Here is a 27,048-nt window from a genome sequence, read left to right as displayed (position 1 = left end):
TTTGGGAAGATTTGGACTGTGAGGGAGTAGAATGGCTGGAACTGGAGGATCCACGTCCCACATGTATCTGCCTCCCCCACTGAAGGGTCTTCACTCCCTTGTCTGCTGCCTGAGCTGGGATAGATGGCAGGCTGGCTCAACGGGGATGCTGGCTAGACCACTCCCCAACAACTTGGGCTTCTCGCATCCTACTAGCTAAGTTCTGAAAGGAAGGTCTCAGGAGCGGGCCTTTGCAGAGTGAGCATTTCAAGAAGACCATATCAAAGCCAACTAGACTTTGACCCTGTTTCAGAAATCACAATGAATCGCTCTGCCCCACTTCATTGGTGGGCACAACCGTGAGCTTACCCATATCCAAGCAGGGAGAGAGAAAGAGAAAAATTCCACCTCTCAGTGAGAAGAGTGTCAAGGTCACATTGCAGAAGAGCATGAGGGATGGGAGATATTATTGCATCCATCTTTGAAGATACAATCTGCTGTGACATGGTTAGAGAATAACACCCAGAGAAACTTTCATGATGGGCCAGGTAACGACTTTGCACAGGGTAGTTGGGCCTGGGCACAGTGAAGGTGAGGGCGAACTAACTGTTACAAGAAAGTGGTAACTCCACCAAAAGGAGTTTTCCACTTCTCTTGTGATAGTGTACAGAACAATGCTGGTTCTTCCTGAGAGGATGGACACACGCACACTCAGTTTAAAGAGAGACAGAAGCCTTCTGCTGGCAGAGCTACAATTTGCAGAGCATGTTAGAGGGAAACAGTCTTGCAAAGAAATCAAAGGCTCAGTTTGAAAAGATTTTTTCGAGAGAACTGCAAAAGCAATAGCTGAGATATAGTGACTAAAGGCAAGAAGCAGATGTCAAAATTTAAGACATCTTAGACTGTAGCCTGGAAAGAAGGAGCCAGTGGGATAAATACCCTGACCTTTCTCAACTCCTGCCCTTTGATCTCCTGCCAGCGCTTCCCATTGGCCAAAGCAATCCACCAGCAGCTGGAGGGCAGGAGGTGGATCCACATTCAGAGTGTGCTCTGAATGAAGGAGCACACTCAAGAGTCTGTGACCCAGCCTCTATGATCACCTGGACCAAGGAGGTCTGATCTGTAGACCCAACCAAATTATTACATTCAAGGTTCTGCAGCTGACATGAACAAAACTTAGGTAAGCATTGTTCCTATTTTGTGTTTGAGGCTGAATTTGGTCTGTGTGTGCTAATGCTGCAGAAGCATTCCAAAAAAATACCGTAGGTGAATACATGCAGGAGTGTCTGTGTGCCCCACGTTAATTATTATAAGTCAGGGCAGCGAGGGGGTTGTATTACTTAGTAAAATTGATTAAATTAAAACCCCAACATAATAAATACACAGCAAAGGATACTGTTCTGTACAGTAAGCAGCAATGACACATTTTGGAACTGAAGGAATAATGTGAGCATAATATTTAGGTAGCACATTTCCAATGATGCATAGCCGGGATTTCTAGGGATATGGAAGAAACAGGGAGGGAGAATCCACAGGAAGGTGGGTTGCAGGGGAACATGACCTTGGTCCTCAGCTGGGAGACAGCTCTGTGGTGAGGGTTCTGATGAGGAGGAGGAGCCTCTCTCTGGGTGACTTGGCCAATCCACATCAAATCGCATTCTCACTCCTGCCATCTGGCAAACTGGATGTGACTTTTAAGAGGCAGAGCATCAAACTCTGACTTGGCCCATTTATTCTTTTCCAAGATGTCAGTTGCTGACATATTTGTAGCCAAACAGGAGTATCTTCAGGCTGCAGAGACAGGGAGGAAGCCTGGCAAATGCTGGGAAAGAGAAAACCTTGCCTAGACAGCAGGAGAGGTTTCTGAGTGACCTTCAAAAGCCCGACTTAGCACCCACCATCACAGCCCTCCCTGTTTCTGAAGGGGAAGTTGCCCATGCAGAAACATGCCTACACCACACGGGGCTCTGTGAGCTCCACTACTGGGATGCTGTGCAGTGCAATTTAACTTTAGCCTGGGCCCCAGGAGCCGATTGGAGGTGCCCAGCCTAGAACGTGAGGCTCCGTGGCTTTCAAGAGGCTCCGTGTATCCTTACGGATGGCCAGTCTGCAAATGACTAGGCCATGACCCGCTTCCCCTTCCACGTACCCTATTGAACTGAGTCAGCATCTCCATGGCACTGGGACAGTACTCATGCTAGAGGCTGGTCACCTAGTGGACAGTGATTAGACCCTGAATCAGGCAAAATGAAAACACAGGGCTCTCAATCCAGGTGTGCAGAGGCCGGTGGAGTGGAGAGGTCCCCTGCCTGAAATACTGGGGACAGACACCATAGTTATACATGCCTAGATAATTGTTGACAGGCTTCCCACAGAGGCCAGAATCATCACAAAAGTACATATGTTTCATGCAGAGAAAATGAAGGAAATGAAGGCCTCAACCAAAGCAGTAGGGCACTAAGCAGTTAAATAAAAAGTATAAAATCCAGCCACCCACCCACCCATTGCTCGGGGGCCTGGTTTCCTCTAGTGTATACTCATCTGGCCTGGGAGTCCTACAGACGACTGCATGCCTCTGTACCTCTGGATCCCACTTCATACTGGGCATAAATTTGCCCAGAAGGAATGCATTTGTCATATACAATTTTTTAAAAGAAATACATTTTCCTTTTAATGAGAACCCTGTAAGCTTTACTTGACCCTGAAATGCAGTGGAGGTCCAAACCCAGGTACCATTTCCTCTGGATTCTGGAGTGTGAATAAGACCCAACTTGCCAGCACCTCCTCTGTGCAGGTCCCTGCTAGATGGTTAAGAGCGCCATTTCACTTAATCCTCATACCTTCTGAGCTGTATTTTATTTTTAGTCCCATTTTACAGAGAGGAGATGGGTTCAAAGAGGAAAAACAAGTCACCTATAGTCACCTGGGCAGTGTGACTATCACTCCATACCACCTCATACTCTTTAACATATGACAACAAAAAGTTAAAAATCCAAGATTCCATTTCTTGACTCCCAAAGTTCTGCTTTTGAATTCAGTGACATGACCCTGCAATCCAAGTCATGCAGGGTGGAGACTGAGCTCAAAATCCACCGCCCATGGGCTGGACCTGGGTGCAGGCAGGGAGAGGGCACTGCTGCCCACCACTGTCCCCAGCATGCACCTTTCCCTGGTCCAGGCTGGATGCTTCCCAGGTAATCTGCCCCCGTGAAGAGCAACTTCTTCCTGGCAGACCCAGGCTGTGTTTAAGCAATGGGTGCAGACTAGGCCTGCTCCTGCAGGTGGGGTCTGCCCTGGCAGCTGACATCTGGTGTCAGGATACCCTCTCCTCCTGGTCCTGGTCATCGGTGAGTGGGGAGGCAGGTGGTCGTCTCCACCAGGCGAGTCCTGCTTGGGTCCATGCTCAGGCTTCCTTGTACCTTCTCCCAGTGGGGAAACTGCGTCCTTTCATCAATCTCTAATGAGGTCCTTACCTGTTTTAACAAGAGCCAATGTTGTCCAGGCTATTTGCAGAGTCTTTACAAATCTTTGCTTTGGAATCCCTGGAGAGAAAGAAAGATTCCCTAAACATCTTTCTCCCTCACCTTTGAAGGGGCTCTCATCCAACATCCTCTCCACTTTCCTAAACCAAAGGAAAGACATTCTTTGCAATCCCTCTAATTAACAGTTTGTTTTATTTTTCAGTATCTGGTGGTCGATTTAGTTTAAGGTCCTTGGAGATTTTAAACTACATGGATTAAATAAAAGCAGCTGCAAAGTGGAGAATGTTTCAGCAGAGTTTTTCCCTCTCTTTTTAATTGGTAGCAGCACAATCTGTAACAAGGTGAGTCTAATTCCATTCTGCTGAAAGAGGAAGAAAGTTTCACTTTTATTATCCTTCCAAGAATATCTAGCAAATCGGCAGGGTTGGTGGATTTTTTTGTGTTTCTCCCCCCTAATATAATGAAAAGGAGAAAAGCCCCAATTTCTTTCCATTTCTGAGGAATCATCAAGTGTGGAGGTCAAATGAAGAGATAGACATGTCCCTTGCATGAAGTCTTTGCCTTACTCTGGAGTCCCGATCTTGGTATCCATTTTATCTAGGAACATGGGCTGGCTGCATTGTACCCAGCCATTAAAGCCAGCCTGGTCCTGCTCCTCTTGGAAGCGTGAAGCGCATTTTCTCCTCCAGCAACCATGCGACAGCTCCCTATTGGGGACAGGTGGTCCTCTGCTTTACATCAGTTGTTTCCTTGACCTCTGGGCCAGTTGATTACCTGCTTTCAAGGCCTCCCTTAAGCCTCACCTGCTCCACGAAGCTTCCCCAGACTAATACAAACTCATCAGGCTACTTCCCTTCTGTGAATTCCACACAGTCCTGAACTGTTGGGCATAATTCTCCAGATGTGACCACAGCAGCATGGGCAGCAAGCTTCAAGCTTTCACAGACCTGTTAAAAACCCTTGTTTATGTAGTCTCAGTGCTCTTATACTGGTCAATTAAAAAGCAACTAGATACAGCCTTAATGGAAGGCAGCTTAGTAATAAGAATCAAAAAACTTTAAATTTCACTGGGCCTTTGACCTACCAATTATACCTCTAGGAATATATCCTCAGAGAAAAATTATGTATGAAGAATGCTCATTAGAAGTATTTATTACTTCTAAAATTTGGAAATAATCCAAGTGTCTAACAATAGGAAAATAGTTAAATAAATTATACAGCAGCTATACAACGGACTAGTCTACAGCCATTAAAAATATTACATATAATATTTAATGACAGGGAAAGTTATTCAGGCTATTTTTTAAGTAGAAAAACAAACTTTAAATTAATGGCAAATTTTACTTTTAATCATACAATATACATCTTTGATTTATAAAAGTCTAAAGCTATTTTATATTTTCACTCTATTATCATTGAATTAGCTGTTCTTTGAATAGCAAAAGAATTACCGACAAAACTGCAGAATCACTTCTGCCTGGGGTAAATTTAGGGGTATATAGCCATTCAAGGATTCTCTGTGGTTCATCTACCTTCCACCGATTTTATTAGTTAGAGACTGATGCTTGATATTGCGCGCGTGTGTGTGTGTGTGTGTGTGTGTGCATGCGCACGCATGCTCAGTTGCTTCAGTTGTGTCTGACTGTTTGAGACCCTATGGACTGTAGCCTGCCAGGCTTCTCTGTCCATGGGACTTTCCAGGCAAGAATACTGGAGTGGGTTGCCATGCCCTCCTCCAGGAGATCTTCCCAACTCAGTGATCGAACCCACATCTTTTATGTCTCCCTCATCACAGGCAGATTCTTTACCACTGAGCCACCTAGGAAGCCCCATGATATTGCCTATTGCCTGGCAAACCAAGGCCCAAGAGAGAATGAAACCTGATGTCTTCCTGAGTAAAGACCATACTGCATTTTCCCTGCTAAGGTCTAATTTTGGTCAAGGGGTGAAAGCTTGTATTGAGTCAGATCTACGGTCCCAGTAAACAAGATAACATTTTAATTTGCCTTTTGTCCCCTCACTTGTATTGGTGAGAGCTGAAGCTACTGACCCTTCTTTTGAGTCACACACACACACACACACACAGACACACACACACACTTCTGTTGCTAGTGATCAGTTTCCCAGCTACTGGAAAGAGAATCTAACGTTTCTTTTTCAAAGGTCAAGTCTATAAGAGTTATTAATTTCCTGTTTGAGCTAATTTGAAGAATAGCCTTCAGAAAGGAGAGAGGATGAGGTGGCATTCTATGACCTTGCCTCTCTCTCCAGGGCTCCTGATGAACAGAAGTGGGTCTAGGGAGGTGAATGCAGTGGTGTCAAGGACCTCAGGGCATAGAACTTCATGGTTTCTGGCTTCTCAAGGAAGCTTCAGAAACAGTGGGTTTTCTATGCTCCACAAAGCTTGCCTCAGTTAGTAACTTTTGGACACTGATGGACAGATGAGTGCCATAGAATTCATGCTTTTTAGAGAACCAGAGGGTTTTTTTTTTTTTTTGCCATGCCGTGCAGTTCACGGGATGCCAGCTCCCTGGGCAGAGAATGATCTGGTGCCAGGGCAATGAAGGCTCAGAATCTTAACCATTCTGAGCCCCTAGGGAACTCCCTAGGCAATTGGGGGTTTCTAAGCCTGGCAGGGAGGGATCCATCCTACTCCTATCAAAATTCCCTCATCTTTTTATGCAAGGAAGATCTGCCAGACTCCGCTGCTCATGTGAGTACCAGCCCCCACCATGGCTCAAAGAGGATTTTAGCAACACTTCTACACCCCCTCCCTCAGGCAAGTTTTTAATAGTTCTTTCCCCATCCTAACCAAGCTTCCAAAGCCAGGGGATCAAAAGAAATAAAGGCTCTGGGGGATCAGACTTTAGAAATAGAATTCAATTCAAATCACCTTTGTTGAATTCTTGGGGCTGCATATATGACTAGGACATTGCATTTTCTAAAGAAACAGCAGTCTTTAGTAAATAACCTTAAGATATCTGTCATATGCTTTTTGGGGAAAAATAGCACATATATATACATTATATGTATATGATAATTCCATTTTTAGACAAATAAACACATCTATATATAAGTAATCATATACACATTTAAAAAATTTGTAAGAACACAAAACATGCTGTTAATATAATTAGAAAGGGAGGACTTATTTTATGTACTTTGTTTTCTTTTTTTACAAGCAAAAATTACTTCTTAATAAAGATTTAAATTTTTAAAAATAGAGACTTTGGAAGAGTTTCATGAAAAATAAAATTATAATGAAATACACTAGAATACTCAGAACTTTAAGTTATTTTAGATGTAAAATTCTGTTCTGTAATTGATTCATTTTTTTATTCATCCAACACATATTTTTAAACATCTCTGTTCTCAGCATTTTATTACTAGGTGATTTTAAAAGTTAAAATGCACTGGGTCAGGGGAGGGTAGAGGGAGCAGAAAAGAACCAAAAAGGAAGGCCAAAGAACTAGAAGACAAGGTCGTTATGCTTAAACTTACAAAATTCATTGCATCCAAGCATTGACCCATCCCCTCAGTGAATATATACTACTTGCAAGACCCTATGCTAAGTACTTCAGGGTATAAAGAGGTTAGAAAAATCACTCCCACCTGTAACAATTCTGCCATCAAGGCCCTAGAATGTTTGCCCTATGCCGTGGACACTGTAGTGCACCTCCCAAAGCCACCGTCATCAGAAGATCCTCAGTTCCAGTGGCTGGAAGGCAGCCTTCAGTTGTCAGTTCCTTCAGGGATGCCCTCAGCTCCAGAGAGCTGCCTGCCCAAGTTCTGACCCCTCCCATGTGGCTGATACCCAATAACTGACTCTTGCAGGAGTATAAAGGCCCAGACATCTCAGCCCAACTTGGGAACGCTCTAAGGGGATATTCTACATCCAGAGCGCCTGTGGAACTGGCTGAGTCTATTGCCAGGTCTGCCTCACAGCTTGGCTTCTCCCTCTATCTATTCTCTCCCATTTTCAACAGGTGATGATATCAAAGGCATTCCTTAATGAACATCCTTTTCATCAAATTCCCTCTCAGACTCTGCTTCCTGGGGAATCCAATCTGCAACACACTAGCCCTATCAAATCCAATATTTACAGAAAATGTTAGAATAAGTCAGATTCATCTACTTGGCATTAGTCTGGCCAGGGTAGTTACAGAAGCAGTATTGTGTAGGGCAGGGGTAGCAAACTATTCTGCAAACAGTCAGACAGTCGGGCTTTGCAGGCCACAAAAAGTTTCTGTTGCATATTCTGTACGTGTGTGTTTAAGATGCAAAAATCATTCTTAGTTCACTGGCCGTAGAATAAACAGGCTTCCTGCCAACAGATGGTAGTTTACTAACCCTGGTGTAGAGCATTAAGAGCACAGACTTGTGAGATTGTTCTCCAGGGGTCTCTCATATTTTCCACATCTAGCAAAGTAGAGGTGTGAATAACATTGTCCCACACTTATCTTTTCAAGCATTTTGTATAGCCTACAGCCTGGGAAGGCACAGCATCTCCCGCCACAGAAGAGGTCAGGCATACTCTCTGCCTACTGTAAAGCCACTTAGGTGACATGGAAAACAGAGTCCATAAGTGTCTCTTGGCATCGAGCCCATTTCCTATTTTTCCAGAGTGTACTATGCCTCCTTCCCCACCCCCTTTCTCATGTGTCTTCGTGAGGGAGCATGTTTCTGTCCCCCCACCCCCATCAAGAATCTCTGATTTAATGTCAGTGGAACCCTAACAGAGTAAAGTATAGACCACGGTGTATGCAAGTTTTATAGCTTATGTAAAGTGAATACACTATTATTTGTAAAGAGTAGGCCTACAAATACAGGGAAAGAAATACTTTGCTAAGGTCCCAAAGCTACTCACACCTTCCCTCAATTAACTATACAAGAGGCCCCATTTGGGCTCCTTCCCAGAACTCCTCCAGAACCAGAACCAGTTTTCAAGGGAGGGTGAGCAACACCACTACCACCCATTTCCTGATTTAAGAAATCGAAAACCTGCAAGACTGGGCCTCTTCATGATGGGCCAGTGCCTAATCAGTGGTCTAGGGGGATCCCCACATCTGCTGGACCCCGAGGCCTGTGCTCTTTCATATAATACAGTGACCTCACTGATCATTTCTGATCATAGGTCTCTAGCCAGGCCGAATCAGGATCACCTGGGGGAATTTTTTAAAAATGTGGTTGCCCAGGGCCCACCCCAGGACCAAGTCAATAAGAAACCCTGGAGATCAGGTCTGGGCATCTATGTTTGTTTGTTTGTTTTAAAAAAAACCTCCCTGGGGTGGCTCTCAAGTGCAGCAGTGTTGAGAGCCACTATCTCTCTGTCCCTGGGAAGACCAGTTCCTTCAAGACCTGGAACTCGCCCGCAGCCCCCAACCACAGAGGGGAAGGGAAGGCTCCCTGGCGCCCAGCCTATTCCACTCTAACTCCCACACAGAGCAAGTTCACTGGCTTCCTGGGTGTCTGGGAAGCTGCCAGTTCTGGGCCTGCCTGCTCTGGCCAGGGCCCTGGAACAGAAGACGCAAGTCCGTGCACCGCCAGTGGCACTCAGGCTGCCACCTGCCAGGAACATTCTGTGGCTTCATATTTCTGTCAAGAAGGGGATCAATAAAAATAGTATCTGCTCGACAGAAAGAGCAGCTATTACAACGCCACGATGCCTGGGGTGGAGGCTGGGGGCTGGGAGCTTCCTCGCAGGGCCAGACAGAAAGAGGCCCCATTTGGGCTCCTTCCCAGAACTCCTCCGGAACCAGAACCACTGCTCTGACTCTGCAGTTATTCTCCTCTTCGTGCCAAATAGGACTCAGTGTGGGGTTCTGGGAGGGATGCCTTTCAGGCCTCACGGATTCCAAAGCCCAGCATCCAGCAGAAGGATATCCAAGCTCCTTGGCCGCATCCTCCTCCGCCTCCCTCCCAGCCCACCTGGTGGTCATTTCACTGCTCATTAGCACCTCCTCCAGAAGGTGAGGGGTTGATGAGGAGGTGAAACTCAAACCCAGACATCCTCCTGCCTGTTAGCAGTGCTTATAAAAGCCTCGACAGAGGAGCAGATGAAGGCAATTGGCAAGAACCCCAGCCCTCAGGCATCCCAGTCCCACAGATGCCCGGGGCCTGGCATTTACTGAGCACTTCCTGTCACCACCAGGGCCTGCTGAGCACCTCCCATAACCACCAGAGCAGTAGCTGATGGTGTGGGAGGTGCTCGAGACTCATCGCTTCAGAAGCAATCCTCCAGCGAGCCTGTGAGATGTGTACAGTTCTTGTCTTGACAGATCTGGAAGCTGAAGCTGGGAGAGGCCAGTAAAGCCTGTTCAAAGGTCACGCAAACCACAGAGAGCAAGTCTACCAGGAGTGTGAATTCAGACGGAAATCAGAGTCCAGATGCTATCGGCCTTACTCTATCCCTCTGGTTTCCTACCATGCACTCTCCCTGTGAGGTTCAATGTGCCCACCCACAAGGGATTTCTGATTCAACAGGAAAGGAATGTCATTTTCAGGTTAAAAATTTAAAATCCTCAAAACCCAAAAGGAAAGTAATGTGTGAGAGTCATAGCTGCTGAGAAGAGAATGAAGAGAAGGAGCTTGAAGGGGCAGCATGGGAGACCTGTTTGGAAAGGGGATGGCATTCGTGTGGATGGAGATCAGAGGAGATTCTACACAAGGACTGGGGAGGAGGGGGGGAGGGGGGAGGAGGGGGTGGGAGGCCCTTCAGAATGACAGGGGCTGCAGTCAGGTGAGCAGTGGTGGGGCCGAGGCTGGCCTGGGGCGACTGAAGCGCCTGCGGCTGCCTGGCAACTCTGAAGGCTGAGCGGGTCAGGTCCAAGTTGGGGCTACGCTCCAGGAAGGCCTCAGGGACAAACATGGGTGGAACAGGTTGAAGGGAAAACGCACAGGAAGCAGGATCAGTCCCACTGCCACCATGGTCCAGACGGAGCCAGGAGGGAGAAGCTGGGAGAAAAGAGCGGCCCAACAAGCAGAGAAATGCCCTTGCAGAAAGAATCATCTTCGTTTATGGAGCCTGTAACCAGCTCCAGGGAGTGCCTGTAAAACAAGGCTACTGGGCTTCCATGAGGTCTGGTTACCCTGTTACAGCGTCAAAGGGGTTATTAGTTTTTGGTCCTCAGATGGCTGATATATTGGTTCTGAGATTTACAATTTTTCTTGGAATACTCAAGTTCCTGGAATTCTTAAAGATTTCAAATCCTTCAGTAATAATTTTTAAACATTAAAATTTTCTCCAGCAATCTCTTCAGGGCTTCATAAAGTCAGCTAGGCTATTAGGCTCTTTGAAGAGCTGTAAGGAGGTGGCCTGTCCTCTGAATAAGCACCCAGCAAATCTCAAGTCAGTGGGACTGTCTCTCACCAGGCTCCCACGCACATAGTTCTGTACCTTATCATGACATGTCTCTAAAATGAATTGGCCCACAGAAGATCTTAAAATTAATGTTCAGTTTCTCATACTCATCTTCGCCTCTTTCCTGACCTAGAATAGGTCTGGCAATAGATGAATTTAGGAAAGGTTTTTTTATCATCTTGGCTCAAGCTGACATTTGCCTTGGGAAGCAGATAGGTGCATTCAGAATTTCGTGTTTCTTAAAAGCTGTGATTAGATTGATGGGTGGTCAGGAGCCCACCTCTCAGGTCTCTCTCCTTGCCTGCCAGGCAAGAGGCAGCCTTTATTTAAATGACTTGCTCCCATCAAGCTGATCCAAGAGTCCAGTCCATAGAATGGCCAGTGACTTATGGGTGGCTGGGAGCAAAACACTGAACTCGGCTAATCAGATTCTAGTTCTTGAGAATTTGATCTGGCAAATATAGAGGAAATTAGGCACCAATATGAGCTGAAGTTGAAAAGATGTGATGATGGAACAAAGAATGTGGGAGGGACTATTACGGGCAAAGAGGAAGACAAAGTTATGAGTCAGCAGCTTAGGTCCATGTATATCCCATCAGTAAATCCTCTGCTTCTGAAGTCTGTTTTTCACTCCCAAAGAATACCTCCTCAAACTAAAAACCTACTAATTACATCCTAACCACAGTATCCCCTAACATAGCATGAGCTGAGTCCTACTCAGACACCAGCTTTTCTCAGACCTGAATGTGAAAGGAATCCTCTGGGGATCCTGTACAGATTCTGATTCAGCAGCTCTGGGCTGGGGCTGGGCTTCTGCTCCCAGGTGATGCCATTCCTGCTGGTCCCAGGTCCACAAGAACGAGATGACAGGTAACTGTTGTTACTTACTTGAGAAGAAAGAAAAACCTAAATCAAGGTCAACAGAGACAGATTTCCATCCTGTCCAAAAGATAAGCAGTAAAAAGGCAAAGTCACTGATACTTTCTAGCCCTCCTTTTCCGTTCTATTGCATTTTGAAATAGAGTGGATATAGATGGCCTACAGGACCAAGGGCCTCTGAGTTTTCGGTACACTATAATATTTGAAGCAATCATTTAAAAAAAAAAAAAACAGAAGTCTTAGGTTTTTAAATAAATCTGTTCTCTGGCATCAATAAATTCCATCATTTTGCTAAATGGATTGGTTTTGAATAATTTTTATGACACTTACAAGAAACTGTTAGAGTTCACCAGAAGGTAGTATGATGGAAGTTGGTAATCATTCTAAGAGTGGTTAGGACTCCGTGCTTTCACTGACGACGACCTGGGTTCAATCCCTGGTTAAGGAACTAAGATCCCACAAGCCAAGAAAACAAAGAGGCTTATATGGTCTAAACTCAGCAAGTAACTTCCTGCTGCCTCATTTCCAACAATGTTGCTTTCCACTGATGCTAAGTCTGGGATGTGTGTGTCCCTATTGAAATTAGAAGGTTAATTCTTGATTGAATGCAAACTTCATTTTCCGTGTACATATTTTCCTGTTTTAACTGCAAGGTGGATTAAACTGCACATCCTCTTCAAACACCAGAAAGCCCCACTGGAGCAGGGGTTAATAGCGAGATGGGAAGTACAGGGAAGAAAAGGGGTACGTTACTGAAAATATGAAAGCCAGCCTTAGAGCTGGTTTAATGAAATCAAAAAGCATAATATAAATATGTGAGCTCTAAAACTATCCAGTAGACTACACACTTACTTATCTGAAGGGGGGAGAAGGAGGGCTTTGCCTCAGTGGTATTATCATCTGGGTGAGAATCTTGGGCAAGGGGTCTTTTAGTCCATTACGGTTTGTGAGCATTTACTGCCTGTGATAAGCTGGAGCCTCGCCATGAACTTTTAGCGCTTCAGGTAGAGTGATCACAGCTTTCCAAACTGTAAATTACTTAAGCAACTACTCTGGACAGAACGAAGTAAAACAGAAGACTCAAGCTGAGAGGATCGTTTCTTATTCTCCCTGTATCCTGGTGCTTATCTGCATGGGACGTTTGGGTAAAAGCAGGCTTTATGCCATCCCCCATCCCTAATCTGAGTAGCCTTTTTAGTTGGATTTTGAGTAAACTTCAAAGCCCTCTGTCAGCCAATCAGTACATGTACATGTGAACACACCTCACCATGACGATAAACACAAGTGCATATTGGAGGCTTAAGCACCACTTTTCACATTTTTAAACTACTTCTCTTGGCCTTACTAATCTACTTCTTCACTACTCAACCAACTCGTTGAATCAATCAATAACAGGGTCTTTAATCGATAAGGTTGGTACAAGGGTAAATGCTTTAAAATTTCACTAAGATAATGAAAAAGTATACAAACTATATAAACCAGACCTTTCACATCTGGGACATAAAATAATTTTAAAGATGTTACATTGATCATGTTCTCTGGATCTGAAATCAATGCACCTTGTACACTACACAGTTTTCCTGAGGAGACAACTGGACCAAATATTTGAAAATGGAGCTGAATCGTATTGACTATCTTCCATGGGTCAGATGCTTTATAGATACTCTTTCATCTCATTTATTTCTCCCCAAAGCCCTCTGAACTGCTTTTCCATTACAAAGTTAAGAAAACGAACTCTAGAAATGTTAACATGCTAATTGTTGGCAATGCTGGTGTTCCAGTATAAGTCTGCCATACTCCAAGGCCACTGTTCTTCCCCTTCCTAGGTACCATGCCAGATAAAGGCAGCCCTCTCTTTACTACTCTCTTCTCCCCTATTCCTGACTCCTGTCTTTTCCTGCCTCCACACAGTAGTTCTGTTTTAGTTTCCATAGCTCTATCATTTACTCTAGGATCATATTTGTCTGCCTAAATACAGTCATTTGCACTTCCTCTCCAGTAACTAGGAGGCTTATAATAGGTAGCTAGAAGCAAAGATGGATGGATAATCTTCACTGGCTGTGCTGTGCCTCTATTCACAATTTAACAGATGTAGGGAACATTCAGTGGAGAAGGCAATGGCATCCCACTCCAGTACTCTTGCCTGGAAAATCCCATGGATGGAGGAGCCTGGAAGGCTGCAGTCCATGGGGTCGCTGAGGGTCGGACATGACTAAGCAACTTCACTTTCACGCATTGGAGAAGGAAATGGCAACCCACTCCAGTGTTCTTGCCTGGAGATTCCCAGGGACAGGGGAGCCTGGTGGGCTGCCATCTATGGGGTCGCACAGAGTCAGACACAACTGAAGCGACTTAGCAGCAGCAGCAGGGAACATTCAGAGGTTCCTATAGTTCTGTGGTAGCTCTTCACACCTTTCTTGCATCTCCAAAGCCAAACCTCTTTACCAGCTGACTCTAGGCCTGGCAAAGCTTGACTGGAAAGAGCCTGAGGAAGACGATGGTACAGACAAGGCACTGAATGACTTGTCAATTCTATGAAACAAGCTAAGATGAAGGGGTATGCTTATAAATATATCTCTATGTGCTGAAACAAATGTTTCATTGTCTCTTTAAGATGCATTCCTAGGAATGAAACGACTGGCTCAAAGCACCTACTCTGTGAAAGCGCTGTGCCATGCACTGTACATATCTTGCCTTTTTAAAGCCTTTCAACACCCCCATGAGGTAGGTACTATTATCATCCCTATTTTAAGATGAGAAAATGGAGACTGAGGGAGGCTGTCACCTTTCCAAGGCCATACACTGCTGCTGCTGCTGCTGCTGCTGCTAAGTCGCTTCAGTCGTGTCCGACTCTGTGCGACCCCATAGATGGCAGCCCACCAGGCTCCTCTGTCCCTGGGATTCTCCAGGCAAGAACACTGGAGTGGGTTGCCATTTCCTTCTCCAATGCAGGAAAGTGAAAAGTGAGAGTGAAATCGCTCAGTTGTGTCCAACTCTTAGCAACCCCATGGACTGCAGCCCACTAGGCTCCTCCGTCCATGGGATTTTCCAGGCAAGAGTACTGGAGTGGGGTGCCATTGCCTTCTCCGAGGCCACACACTAGGAGATAGTAAAGCAAGGATTCAAACTCAGGCCTGATCTCTTTATGGCCCAACTACCCTGCCTCACTGTTGCTGTGTTAAAAGGTGCAGAAGATGAGTGGAGTGAAGGATAGCTTTCATCATTATTTTCAAAAGTTAGATTATAAGTTTGTAAAATAAAGATGGGGTTTTAAACCTATTTCAGTCATGTATGTGAACCCAGGAAAAAGAGACGAAGCAAAGCTTCTGACTTTCTGCTACAATGAGTTTCCGTGTCCCCTAAGCTTGGTGATTAGCCAAGCAGCATTTCAAACTAATGGGCCTATGAGTCTAGTGGAAGTGCTCACCTGCCAGCATCCAGACACAAGTCACTCTGGGACATTGACCAAGTATCTGCTATAGGTCAGAGCCTATGCTAGTGGCTTTACATGTGTAACTGGCTGTTTAGAGGGGCTTTTCCTGATGCTGTAGAATTGGCCTTGGGGCCCTTAAAAACAGGGGCTAAGTGTTGTTTTGAACTCAGGAGAGCTTCTGGAGCTGGGCATGGGGCAGCACCCATACAGTACCCCGAGGCTTCCAGAAACCGGGCAAACCAGCCTCACTGCAGCCAGTCCCTTCCCTCCAATCGCTCCTGCTCAGAGCCCACAACAGCAGAGCCCATGGGAGCTTTGGCTTCAGCTCTGTTCCTGGTGAGCCAAACAAAGGGGAATGTCAGAGTATTACTAATGAAAATTGGGGTGCTTTAACAGAAAACTGGTATCTCAGCACTTTGCTCATTTATTCATTCATTCTCCCTACAGATGCAGTATTTAGTGAGTCTATACTGTGTGCCAGGCACCGCACTGGATGCTTGGGACACACGTGACAACCGAGGCTCTTGCCCATGTGGAGCTCCATCTGGACGTCTGCTCTGGCACTAGCCGCGCTGGTCTGCCTCAGGCTGGCCTGAGCTGGGAAGAAGTGAACTGGAGAGTGACGTCTATAGGGAGAGGGGGAGAAGGAAGGGGAACAGCCTGGCTTCCCACTGTGGGGCATCTAGGATGCAGGTATTGCCCAGACTCCTGAAAAGCAGGTTTCTGGAGCCTTCTTATCAGTACTCACATAGAGGGTTACTCTCAGACAAGCACACCTGCCTGGAAGGGGCTGTCAGGTATATTCCCATGTGGAAGATGAGAGAAATGTAGAAAGGGGCAGGCTGGAAGGGGACTCTTCCTATGAAGGAATACTGTGGGGGTGTGTATGGGGGATGAGGGTGCCAGAATGGGGGAACCGCAAGGCCTTCCAAGGCCCTGTATATGTTCCCTTGAGAGATACAGAATGCACGCGAGCCAGCTTTCCTGAGTACAGGTGTCTTGCTTGGCCTCAGTTGGATTGCCTTGCAACCCTCTCCCTAGCAGTCTTCACAAGCAGGCACCTCAACAAGACCTTCTCTTCCTCCTCAGCCTAATCAAACCCATCTGGAGAAACAGAGGGCATGGCCTCCCTTTACACCCTCCATCCATCTGAATTAGCTGGACAGGACCTGGAGTCCTGGCCAAGTCAGTATGAAATTGTCCCCGGCCTCTCTTCTAACACTTACCAGAGCTGGACCATTTTTTTTTTTTTTCAGAGTGGAATGTCTCCAAGGTGACATTTATAGGAGTGTGCTGATTAGGAAGCAGGGTAAGGCTGAGGTCCTTGGCCTTGACAAGGCCAGACACAAAGGCTGAAGGTTATTATTTAAACTCAAGTTCCCAACTAAGCAAGTTAGTGTCGCCAATGTTTACAATACTTAAAAAGCATCTCTCATAAACATAAGGATGCTGCTGCAAGCCAAAGAAATAGACCACTGCCCACCATCAATTCACTGCCTTTTTGGAAGGTCACAGGTGAAAACTTTCAATATCATTTCATTTTCTTTAGGGACTGTTTATTTTCCAAGTTATCCTTTGTCTCTACTGAGCTGCCCATTTGTTATCTATTCAAGGATCAGAGTAAGCAAAGGTTTTCTTTTGACAATTTCTTCACTCCAAAAGATATACTTGATTACTGATAGCAAGGTAACTAATTATTCTGAAAACCAAAAGTGCAGTTATACTGATCAGAGGATCTTTTCTCTCTGGGAGTATCAGTCTTGCCCACCTCTCAAGCGGAGGGCTGCTAACTAGCAGATTTTATTTAGAACGTGAGCTTAAACTGGCCCAATTTTTTCCTCTACTGTTCCCATATCTCCATAATGGTAGGCTCTGGAAGGTAGGCTCCATGGGGTCAGGGCTTTTGTCTGCCTTGAGCACTGGTGGAGGGAAGCCTGGTCCAAAGAATACAGCCTGGCTCCAAGGAGGTCCTCCAGAAACATTGGTAGGTAAATATCTGTGGTCTGAGTCTGCAGTCCAATGTTACCTTTTCTGTGATCATTCAGATTAATCCTCCTTTACCTCTCAAATAACATAGAAAGGGAGGAAAACCTTTTTGTAACCTAATTTTAAACTCATAACCTACGTCCTTCATTATACCCTTCATTTAGAGCAAGCAAAACAAGTCTTAGGTCATCGTTTCCCCATTAGCTGTGGACAGAAAGTGTTCACTTTATATGAATATTCTTTCCCTTTCCCACAAAGTAATTACCTAAGATTTCTAGCTTTAAAAAAATGGTGTAATTTCCAACCTGGAAACAGCATTGCTCATTAAGGTTGAAAAAGTGACTGGGGCTTGCTGAATCCTATGCAAATCAGTCCTGATGAGCCCTTAACTAATCTGTTTACAAACCAGACCTGCTAGACAGGCCTCACTGATTTTCTATCAAAGCAAAGCACTGCTCTTTATGGGCATCTGGCTGTCCCTGAATGGGGAGTTTAAACATAGACTTTTTCCTTCAAAGTAAGATCAAAGGCTTTATTACTCTTAAATGAGTGCATTATTTCCACTTACTACCTTCTTGTTTGCAATTTGTGTTTATTAACAGCACTGTCTCAGGTTTACTTTGTGAATTACTCGTTTCTGAAAACAGTATGGCAGTTTTATGGACCACAGTATACATTTGTGGAGATTATGTAGCATATAATACATAGAATGGCCCATCAGATAGGACATTAGGCAAAGAAAATTCTCCGCAAAGATGACAATACCTGACCATGCAGAATTCATTTATGATTTCTTTTTTTTTTTTTTAAGAGGAAACCATCTGGCATAACAGGGCTAACATAAGAAAAAGATTCCCCAACTCTAAAGAGCTGGAGATTAGATAACTCTTTCACTGCCTTGAGAAGAATTTTCTTTGAAGTTTTCATTTTATTTCTTCCAAAGAGAACAAGCACACCAAGCTGTACCATGGATGAGGGATGCCATCGGTACTGTTCCAGGAGAAGCACAACCAGATAGAGAAGAGAATAGACTGTTTTCAAAAACCAAAAATGCCAGCGTGTGAGTAGCAGCACTGCAGAAACCCCTCTTTCAGAGAGTCCTTCAAGCCCGCAGTCTCCCTGGGGCCCATGAGGGGGAGGACAGGCGTGTCTGCCCTTCTTGGTCCTAACACGGAGATTAGAACCTTGTCCTTCACTCCCACTCTCCAATTCATCTTAGGAGGATGAAGCTGCCAAGAAAATTGCATCTTTTAAGATTTGTGGTGACACGGGTATACAAGCTCAAGGGTGTCACTGACCTATAAAAGGGGCCAGACTAAACTGCTATGAGTGCAGTGCAACTCAGGGAACAGGCAACCTCAGAAGGGGCAGCTTTTAACGCCACTAGTTGGACCAGCGAGAAATTAAATGGGATGGCTAGGAGAGGCCATAATCAGAGATCAAGCCACTGTTCAAAGTCATATCAGTTTTTAATAGTGGAGTGTTGGTTTTTTTTTTTTTTTGACACTGAAGCAAGCATAAATTCACAAGGATAAAAACACATTGTCAGAACCCCACGGTCAGACCCCAACCAACCCAAATGAGTTGAACTGAAAGTGGAGAGGCAGACAACAGAGAAACTAAACCGTCGTAAATCTCTTTAAAAGTCTGTTCGTGCTTATCACTTTCTAAGTGTCCTTGATGGCCCAAGTCTGCCACTGCAATATTGAAAAAAAAAAAATCAGCATACATTAAACACCATGTCAAAAAAATTCCTGCACACACAGACAGGATCAGAAATTACATTAGAGAGGCTGGAGAAATAAGACATTCATACAGCAAAGCTTCAAGCACGAAAATTTTTATTGAAGACATTATGACTCCTACAACTCAGAAGAGGAAACTAGTTCTGAGAAATAGCGCATTAGGGTATAACTGCACAATAAACTATGTTCTTAATGAACGTTTGCACTGTTACCTGTAACATGGTACACATATTTGTGTGCAGAGGCACAGAATACAAAGACTCTCCCCTTCTTGAGCAGTTTGCTTTGTCTTTCATTCCTGGATAATGTCTGTCTCTTGACTGGCTTGTTAACGTTAACTGTTTGCATCTCCCTTGTCTAAAATATGGACTTTTCATCTCTGAGACACAGGGTCAATTTTAGGCAAGAGTAAAAGACAAATAAATGAGTTAGGAGTTAACTAGTAGAGCATACTTACATTAGCACAAATAAGCTATCAGGTCTCCCTAGTCATCTTGGCTCATTAAAGAGGCAAAACTAAATCAAGCAAAGAGAATGAATCATGTTTGGCACTTATAGAGAGCAGGCTTGGGGTCAGGGTTAAGGTCATTAAAAGGAGGAGAGGGGAATGAAAGCTACATTTGCTCTTTAAGGTCTCTGCGATTGGAACTCAAATGTGAAACTTCTAGAGAAAGGCTTCAAATTGTCTAAAATTACCATAGAATATTTCAAGTTCCAGCCATAAATGGAATGAAAATTGAATGCAACAGGCACAAAACAAATGTGAAAGAACAGTGAATTTGATATCATCTGAGCTGTGCTCAGAGGGGCTGAGAAGCACCATCTGGAGGCGAGTTAACCATTTCAGGGCACAAAGCTATCTCTTCATGGAGTCAGGAGTCATCATCTACCTTCAAAAGGCCCAGACCATTCATTTTTATAAGGAGAAGTGGCAACAATTATGCCCAATATCCTCTGACTTATAGGGAAAATAATGAAGGATTTTTTATTTTCCGATGTGACAACTTCAGTGAGAAGTTTTCTATTGTAGGGTACCGTCTGGTCCTGAAACAATATTTGTTCTAACCTACAAAAATCCCAACTCTTAAGCATTTTAGGCATTTATCATTTTTAATGACCACAGCAAATGCCAAATTTTGTCCTTTTGAAGATAAAATGCTACACTCAAAAAGTCATGGGATTTACATATACAGCCAAGGCTGAGAAACACACCCCAAATCTGCCCTTTGATTTTATGAGTCTGGCTGTGAGGAAGGTTTCCATAGTGTTTCCCTCTGCCAATGTCATTATTTTACAGAGAGGCCTGCCAAAACGCAGCTCAGAGCTAAGCTCAGTGTGTCAGGTTTATTCAAGGGGCTCATTCTAGACGAGCTCTCTTGCCATCTCTTTACCAGGCATGACGGACTATCATTAATAAAAATGTATTGATCTCTGAATCTATTCCCAGCTATAAAAAAAACCCTAATAAATAAGATGCCTATATGAGCAATAAATAATCCGTGACCAGACAGAGTCCAAAACCTGTCAGAAGCACGTGACTTACATTTTCCTAAACCCTTAACTAAGAGGAATCAGAAATTTAGAGCTAAAACAAATCCTGGAGATCAGTGCAATGCCCTCGTTTTAAAGAGAAGGAAACTGATCCATAATGCTGGACAGGTGAATGCTGACCCAGGTCTCCTGTCTGCCAGCCAGGGGCAACTTTGGGAAACAATACACTTAGGCACTCCCTACAGGCTGCTTGAAAAGTGCTTCGGCTTTACTTTATTTTCCTATTAATGTTCTCCAAGAGTTGAATTCTAGCCTGAATGAAGAAGTCATCATCCCTTTTAGGTATTCTTGAATTATTAAATGATGAATACAATTAAATAGTAAAAGGTCATCTTCAATCTCTCTGCCACTGACGAGAGATGATTCCCAGTGCGCACTGGCGCGATAGACATGCTGGTTTATGGGCCTGACACCTTGCATGGAACGTTACAAATCTCTATGATGTCTTTAAGCTACCGCTTGAATTGAACTGAAGGATGGCTAAAAACCCCACTCAGGCAGACAACTCCCCATTGGTTGGCCGTTTGAGAATGCTCAAGGGGGTAGTTACTCTGGCTGAGGCTGGTGGTAACCTGTGAAGTTTCCCTGAGCAGCAGCAGGCTTCTGACAGTAGCCTGGGTAGGATTTATGCACGTGGATAATGCAACCCCATTCTCTGCCCTTTCTCCCCCAACCCCCATAGGAAGTGGATAGATCACACGCATTTCAGAGCGCTCAGAAAACAAATCAAGATCAAAATCCCTGCAGTAAGAAGATTGGCCAAGGGTAGACCCAGACCATTTGGGGTTTCCTTAAATACGGACCCAGCGGCGGCCTTGCATATGTTCTCTCATCATGGTTTCAGATCACTAGGGTAGCAAGAGTCTCTGAAATACCTAACTCTTCAAGGCTCCATTGAATAAAACCTGTGTTATTATGAAATTCACCTTATGCCTCAAGGTCTAGGCTGTGTGATAAAAAAAGATCACATTTGGAACCGCTGTACTCCATAAGGTGGAATATGTGCATGTTTCATCTGCTTGCAAGTTGATGTTTAAAGTACGTTAACATCAGACTAAAGCTTGCTACCAAAAATGCATATTTTGATTGCAGAAGTTCTTAGGTCAAACATCATAAGCTAACCTTTTGACTAAGAAAACTTTGTAAAAGTTCCACACTCTGCAAGTGTCTAACAAACTGCATCATTTATAACCCAAAGGAAAATAAACTTGATCTGCCAAGGAAGAATCAGGAAAAAGTTCATGCAGATCATAGTTAACCTAACACAAATGCAATGCCGCTGCTTCCACTCACTCAGTCTTCTACTGAGCTCTTATTTGATGCCAGGTGCTGACCTCAACACAGGGACTCAAAGCTGAATAAGATGCACTCTGTGCCCTCAAAGAGCTAACATTCTGTTTAGAAAACAGACGAGCAAACCAGTAAACATAATGTAAGAGGAAAGTGCTATGATGTAGGCTGAATCAACAAAGAGCTATAGAAACAGGGGAAATGACTCAGCTTGAGGTGGCCAAAGAAGGCCTTTTAGATGATACGGGGCCTGAGCCAGTGGGTCAGGAGTGTAGGAGAAGGGTATTTCAGGTGAAGGAAGCAGCATGTGTAAAGGTCCTGAGGTGTGAGAAACATGGCATGCTCGGGAACCGGCAAGTGCTGTGGTTCACAAGCTGGGGCCCACAGGATGCCGTAGAGGAAACAAAGGGCGACAGTGTTGGGGAAGTAAGACAGGAGCCAGAGGATGAAAGGCCTGAATACCACACCAACGGGTTCAGGCTGCATTTGAGGCTAAAAAGGTGTTAACGTGAAAGCGAAAGTGATAGTCACTCAGTTCTGACTCTTTGTGACCCCATAGACTCTACGGTCCATGGAATTCTCCAGCCCAGGACACTGGAGTGGGTAGCCTTTCCCTTCTGCAGGGGATCTTCCCAACCCAGGGATCAAACCCAGGGCTCCCAAATTGCAGGCGGATTCTTTACCAGCTGAGCCACAAAAGGTTAATTATGCAGGGGAATTTTAGCCTTCCACTTCTGCAGTGGGGGAAAAAACAAATTGGGGAAGAACCAGATTGGTGGCTAATAAGCAGCTACAAGTCTACAGAGTCAGAAAGATGAGTGGTTGCTTAGAGTTTTGGGGGTTAGGGGAGGGAAACTGGCAAGTGACAAAATGAGATTTGGGGGTGGTGGTGATGGAAAGCTGGATGGATTGTGGTGATGACTGCTGCTAAGTCGCTTCAGTCGTGTCCGACTCTGTGCGACCCCATAGACGGCAGCCCAACAGGTTCCCCCATCCCTGGGATTCTCCAGGCAAGAACACTGGAGTGGGTTGCCATTTCTTTCTCCAATGCATGAAAATGAAAAGTGAAAGTGAAGTCGCTCAGTCGTGTCCAACTCCCAGTGACCCCATGGACTGCAGCCCACCAGGCTCCTCCACCCATGGGATTTTCCAGGCAAAAGTACTGGAGTGTGGTGCCACTGCCGACTAAAGGTCACTAAATTGTACATTTAAAATGAGCAAATTTTATTGTACATAAATTATACCTCTGTGAAGTTCTTGGGGAAAAAAGAAGTAACCACAAAGAAACCAAAGTATTCTAGACAGGAATCCATGAGGGTGTGAAGCATGGATGAGAGATTTAGAATCTGCTTTGGAGAATGGGTGGAGGAGAGAGCCTCAGGGATGCTTCCTGGGAACCTGGATAGACAGGGACAAGGAGAAGAAGCAAGTCAACAGGGGAGGATGTGGAGCTCAGGTGTGATACACTGAATTTGAGGTATTTATGGAATACCTGAGCAAGGTTTCTCAGACTCCCCATCCTCTTCATGGCCAGTCTTCCACAGTATGGATACACCACGATGTGTTTATGCAATTGTCAGTTGAGGGATCTTTGGATTACTTCCACTTTTTGTATATTATGAATACTGTTGCTACAAACATTCATGTACAGGTTTTTATGGAGGTGTATATTTTAACTTTTCTTGAGCACTTTCTAGGAGTAGAATCGCTGGATCATGTGGTAACTCCATGTTTAACCTTTCAAGGAACTGCCAAACCATTTTCCAATGTGGACGCACCGTTTTACAGTCCTGGCAGCAATGTTAGGAGGGTTCTACTTCCTCCACATCCTCGTTAACACTTGCAATTGTCCTTGACTCAGGTTTTGTTTCAAGTTTCCAAAAGAGCACTTAATACTAAGCTACACTGTTGATGATAACTTTGTAGATGAGAAAGCTGATGATCAGGAGGGTGACTGATACAGGTAACGCTTATAGGTCACTGAAGTCCTTGCCAGCACTAATATTTATTCTGTTGAAAAAATAAAAGTATAATTTTTAATTATATTTAATCGCAGTATTTAACTGCAGTACTACTCTATCCTTCATATACGATGCTGGCAGTTTGACACATGATTTTTATGCTGGTTTTTAGTTTTCAAAGCTCCATCCATGCCTCTACCTTTCTCCTCTCACTACTCAAAGACATCACTTAGCAAGTATCCTTTTTTGCATTATTACTTTACCCCTCTGTGATCATTTCACCTCCATCAGCATAACCCTATAACACCTCCCATCCTAAAAATATAATGAAACTTCCTTTGACCCCATGTTCCCTACCAGTATTTATTCCATTTGTCTGTTTTCTTTCCACAGCAAAACTTGAAATCTGTCTCCATTCATTTCTCTCTTCCCATTCCCAATCTTATTTCTAACACTCCACCAAAACACTTGTCAGAGTCAACAGTGACTTCTATTTTACCAAATCCAAATGACTAATTCTCATCCCTTACATTACTCAACTTGTCAGTAGCTTTTGATACAAATGCGCATTCTCTCCTTATAGTGAGTCTTCATTTGGCTTCTGGGACACTGCTCCCATTTTTTTTCCCTACCTTACTGGTCACTCAGTCTCATCTGCTGGTTCTGCCTCATGTTCCAACCATTAAAACCTAGAGTAAGATGGGGCTCGGACCTTGGACCTGCTTTTTATCCACCTAGATGTCTATCATAAACTCCTGATTTTTTCTCCTATACCTCTCCCAATCCTCCCTAAATTCTTCTCCCACAATCTTGCTCACATAGTACATGGTCACCTCTTTCTTCCACCTTCTCCACCAACCTTGGATTGTTCTTGACTCCTTTTCTCTCTCCCCATCCATCTTTATGTTTAGAATCTGACCACTTCTTGCCTCTTCCATCTTCATCATTCTGGTCCCAGCCACCATCATTTCTCACCTGGATTATTACCATTGCCTACCTGGTCTCCTTGCTTGCACCCTTTTCCCAATAGTCTATTCTCCACACCACAGCCAGAGGGATCCCTCTAAACCAAAATCTTTCATGTGCTGGCTGTGATATTAGCCATTTGCAAAATGGTACCGTACTGCCCCCTTCTCTGTGTCCACATCTTATGCAAGCCCTCCCATATTGACTCAGGGCTTCGCTAGGTGACCTCCTTTAACCAATGGCACAATACAGCCATAAAGCAAGCAGAGGCTTGAAAAATGCTTGTTCTCTGGGACTTGTCGTATGTTGCCGCTGGGAACTTTCTGCCACAAGGTCAACAAACCTGGATCTTCCCAAAGGATAAGTGACTATGTGGAAAGAAGCCTCAATCATTCCAGCCGTCCCTGCTACATGAGACCAAATACAGCTGCCAGCTCCAAATGAGTTAGCCCAGTCGGAAGAATAACATTGCCCACCTTGAGAACCTTAAAAAATAATAAATGCTTGTTAAACCACTAAACTTGGGGGTGGCAGTGTATTGGTTACCTTTCACTTTTGCTAACTGACATGCTACGCTTCACTCAGAATAAAAGCTACCATCCCAACATATCTTCTAAGGTCCTACACGATCTGGTTTCTCTCAGTCTATGACACTTCACAATTCTGGCCTCCTTAGTCCTCATGTATCTTATGCTGTCCTAACTCAGGGCCTTTGCACTTTCTGTTTCCTGTGCCTACAATGTTCTTTTCCCAGATATCTGTATGGCTTGCTCTCTTGCTTCCTTCCTATCTCTGCTCAAAGGCCACACTCCCCTTACCTGCCTAATAAGGTACCCCTACACTCCCCATCCATCTCCCTCACCCAGCTTTATTTTTTCTTTTAGTCCTTATTATCACCTGACATACACATTCATTTCTTGTCTCTCACACCTCCTCACATATACACCTAAGAGACACTAGAATTTATGGTGCAGAAGGGAAGGATTTTATGTTTTGCTCATCACTGGAGCCCTAACACTTACAATAATGCCTGGAATTTTTGATCACCAGAAAAATAATTAAAGTAGCAGTACTTTTGCTAAATCTGGTGTCTAAGTATATGGCCTGGAGTATTTCTAGGGGCTGTGATGGGGAAAAAAGGTAACTGTGCTGCCTATTGGGACATAATTACATCTATTGCAGACCAAATTCCTATAGCACCCACGAACCAGAAAACAAAGACTCATTAAGGATGCAGGCAGAGGAGAGGATGGGGGCTGCCCACTGGCCAGTTCACACTCAGTTCCTTTTGACCTGCCCTCTCTTCCCCTCGTCCCATCCTCTCCCCATTAGTTGACAACACCAATCTGTTAGGTCATTTGACTGTTCACCAAAAAGGTTAGGAAGACACAAAAACTCCAAGGAAGTATTATCAGCATAGAAATTTATTTGAATTCAAAATAATATGGTTATATTTAGGATAATGTAATAATTATCTAAAGCATATATCATTGGCTCTGAAACAGTTCTAAAGAAGTCATTCTTCTGAAGTCAAAAAATATGTAGTAAGAATGTACAAGGAAGCAAAAATATATTAAAAAAAAAAAAAGTTTGCTGAGTATTGGGAGTTGTTACAAGAGGGGCACACCGAGATACTATAACAGGGTCCAAATTACATAACATGCAGCAAGGCATTCTCTTGCTTTATCAACTCTTGGAAAATAAACCATAACCTCAGAATGCAAGACCACCACCACTGGGTTAACAGGACAAACTTCCTGAGGGACACAGGGAGTAATTCACTATACTTCCCCTTTCCCTAACTCATTTCCTCATACCAATTTCTTTTCCTTCCTTGAAGATAGGTTTTATCCTGTTGAAAAAAAACTGGTCTTATTTGTGAAACTGTGAAAGTGAAAAGTGGAGTAAATAATATCCTGATTGAAGTAGGCAACGTTTCAGCTGAAGATGCTCAGGAATCAAACTTTTGAAAAAGGTCAGTTGGCTAGCTAGCAGAGACCATCAGTGGCTTGCAGAAAAGGGAAAAAAAAGAAAATTCAGGTACTAGGTGTTTGCTAAATAGATAAAAACAATAAGCAGTTAAAAATGGGTGAAAAATCCCAGGGTTTATTGTGACCTAGACAATCAAAAGCAGACAGGTGACCTCTGATTAAGCCCATTTACTTGTGAAGTGAGCTATAAGTGGCTCCAAGAGAGTTTGGTTTCCAACACTGTCCATAGCCAAAGGGCAAATTCAGAATGTCTCCTCCTCTCGCAGAAACTGGAACACGGATGAGAAGTCTTTTTTTGAGTAGCCTTTTGCACACATCATCCTGTAGATCTGATGGGCTTGACTGCCCAGAAGGATTGGGCTCTTCGTGCTGGTGGCAGAGTCTTGTGCTAATCCCAGATCCTAAATCAAACAAGGGTGGAGGGA

At 44.3% G+C, this 27,048-nt stretch overlaps 1 protein-coding gene and 1 long non-coding RNA gene across 12 annotated transcripts in view; both read right to left on the bottom strand.

The window, feature by feature from the left end:
• HIBADH (3-hydroxyisobutyrate dehydrogenase) overlaps positions 1-27,048 on the bottom strand; it is a 255,954-nt gene that overhangs the window by 118,386 nt on the left and 110,520 nt on the right. For 7 of the 11 annotated variants that reach the window (XM_069588127.1, XM_069588135.1, XM_069588137.1 and 4 more), the window contains one exon: positions 26,039-27,024. The exons of 3 other annotated variants lie outside the window; for them this stretch is intronic. In XM_069588127.1, coding sequence (XP_069444228.1) covers positions 26,866-27,024 — 159 coding nt within the window. In that variant the 3' untranslated portion in view covers positions 26,039-26,865. Of the gene's footprint in view, positions 1-2,818; positions 3,522-26,038; positions 27,025-27,048 lie in introns of those variants that run through there. One more of the 11 variants, XM_069588130.1, reaches the window with a different exon arrangement.
• LOC138439390 (uncharacterized) lies at positions 22,909-23,717 on the bottom strand. The gene is made up of 2 exons (XR_011256703.1): positions 23,198-23,717; positions 22,909-23,103 (listed from the first exon to the last, which is right to left on the bottom strand). It is a non-coding gene; the product is annotated as an uncharacterized lncRNA (long non-coding RNA).

Source organism: Ovis canadensis, chromosome 4, assembly GCF_042477335.2.
Source record: "Ovis canadensis isolate MfBH-ARS-UI-01 breed Bighorn chromosome 4, ARS-UI_OviCan_v2, whole genome shotgun sequence".
Classification (NCBI taxonomy): domain Eukaryota; kingdom Metazoa; phylum Chordata; class Mammalia; order Artiodactyla; family Bovidae; genus Ovis; species Ovis canadensis.
The sequence above is the reverse complement of the archived record's forward strand: the minus strand, read 5'-3'. Positions and strand labels throughout refer to the sequence as shown.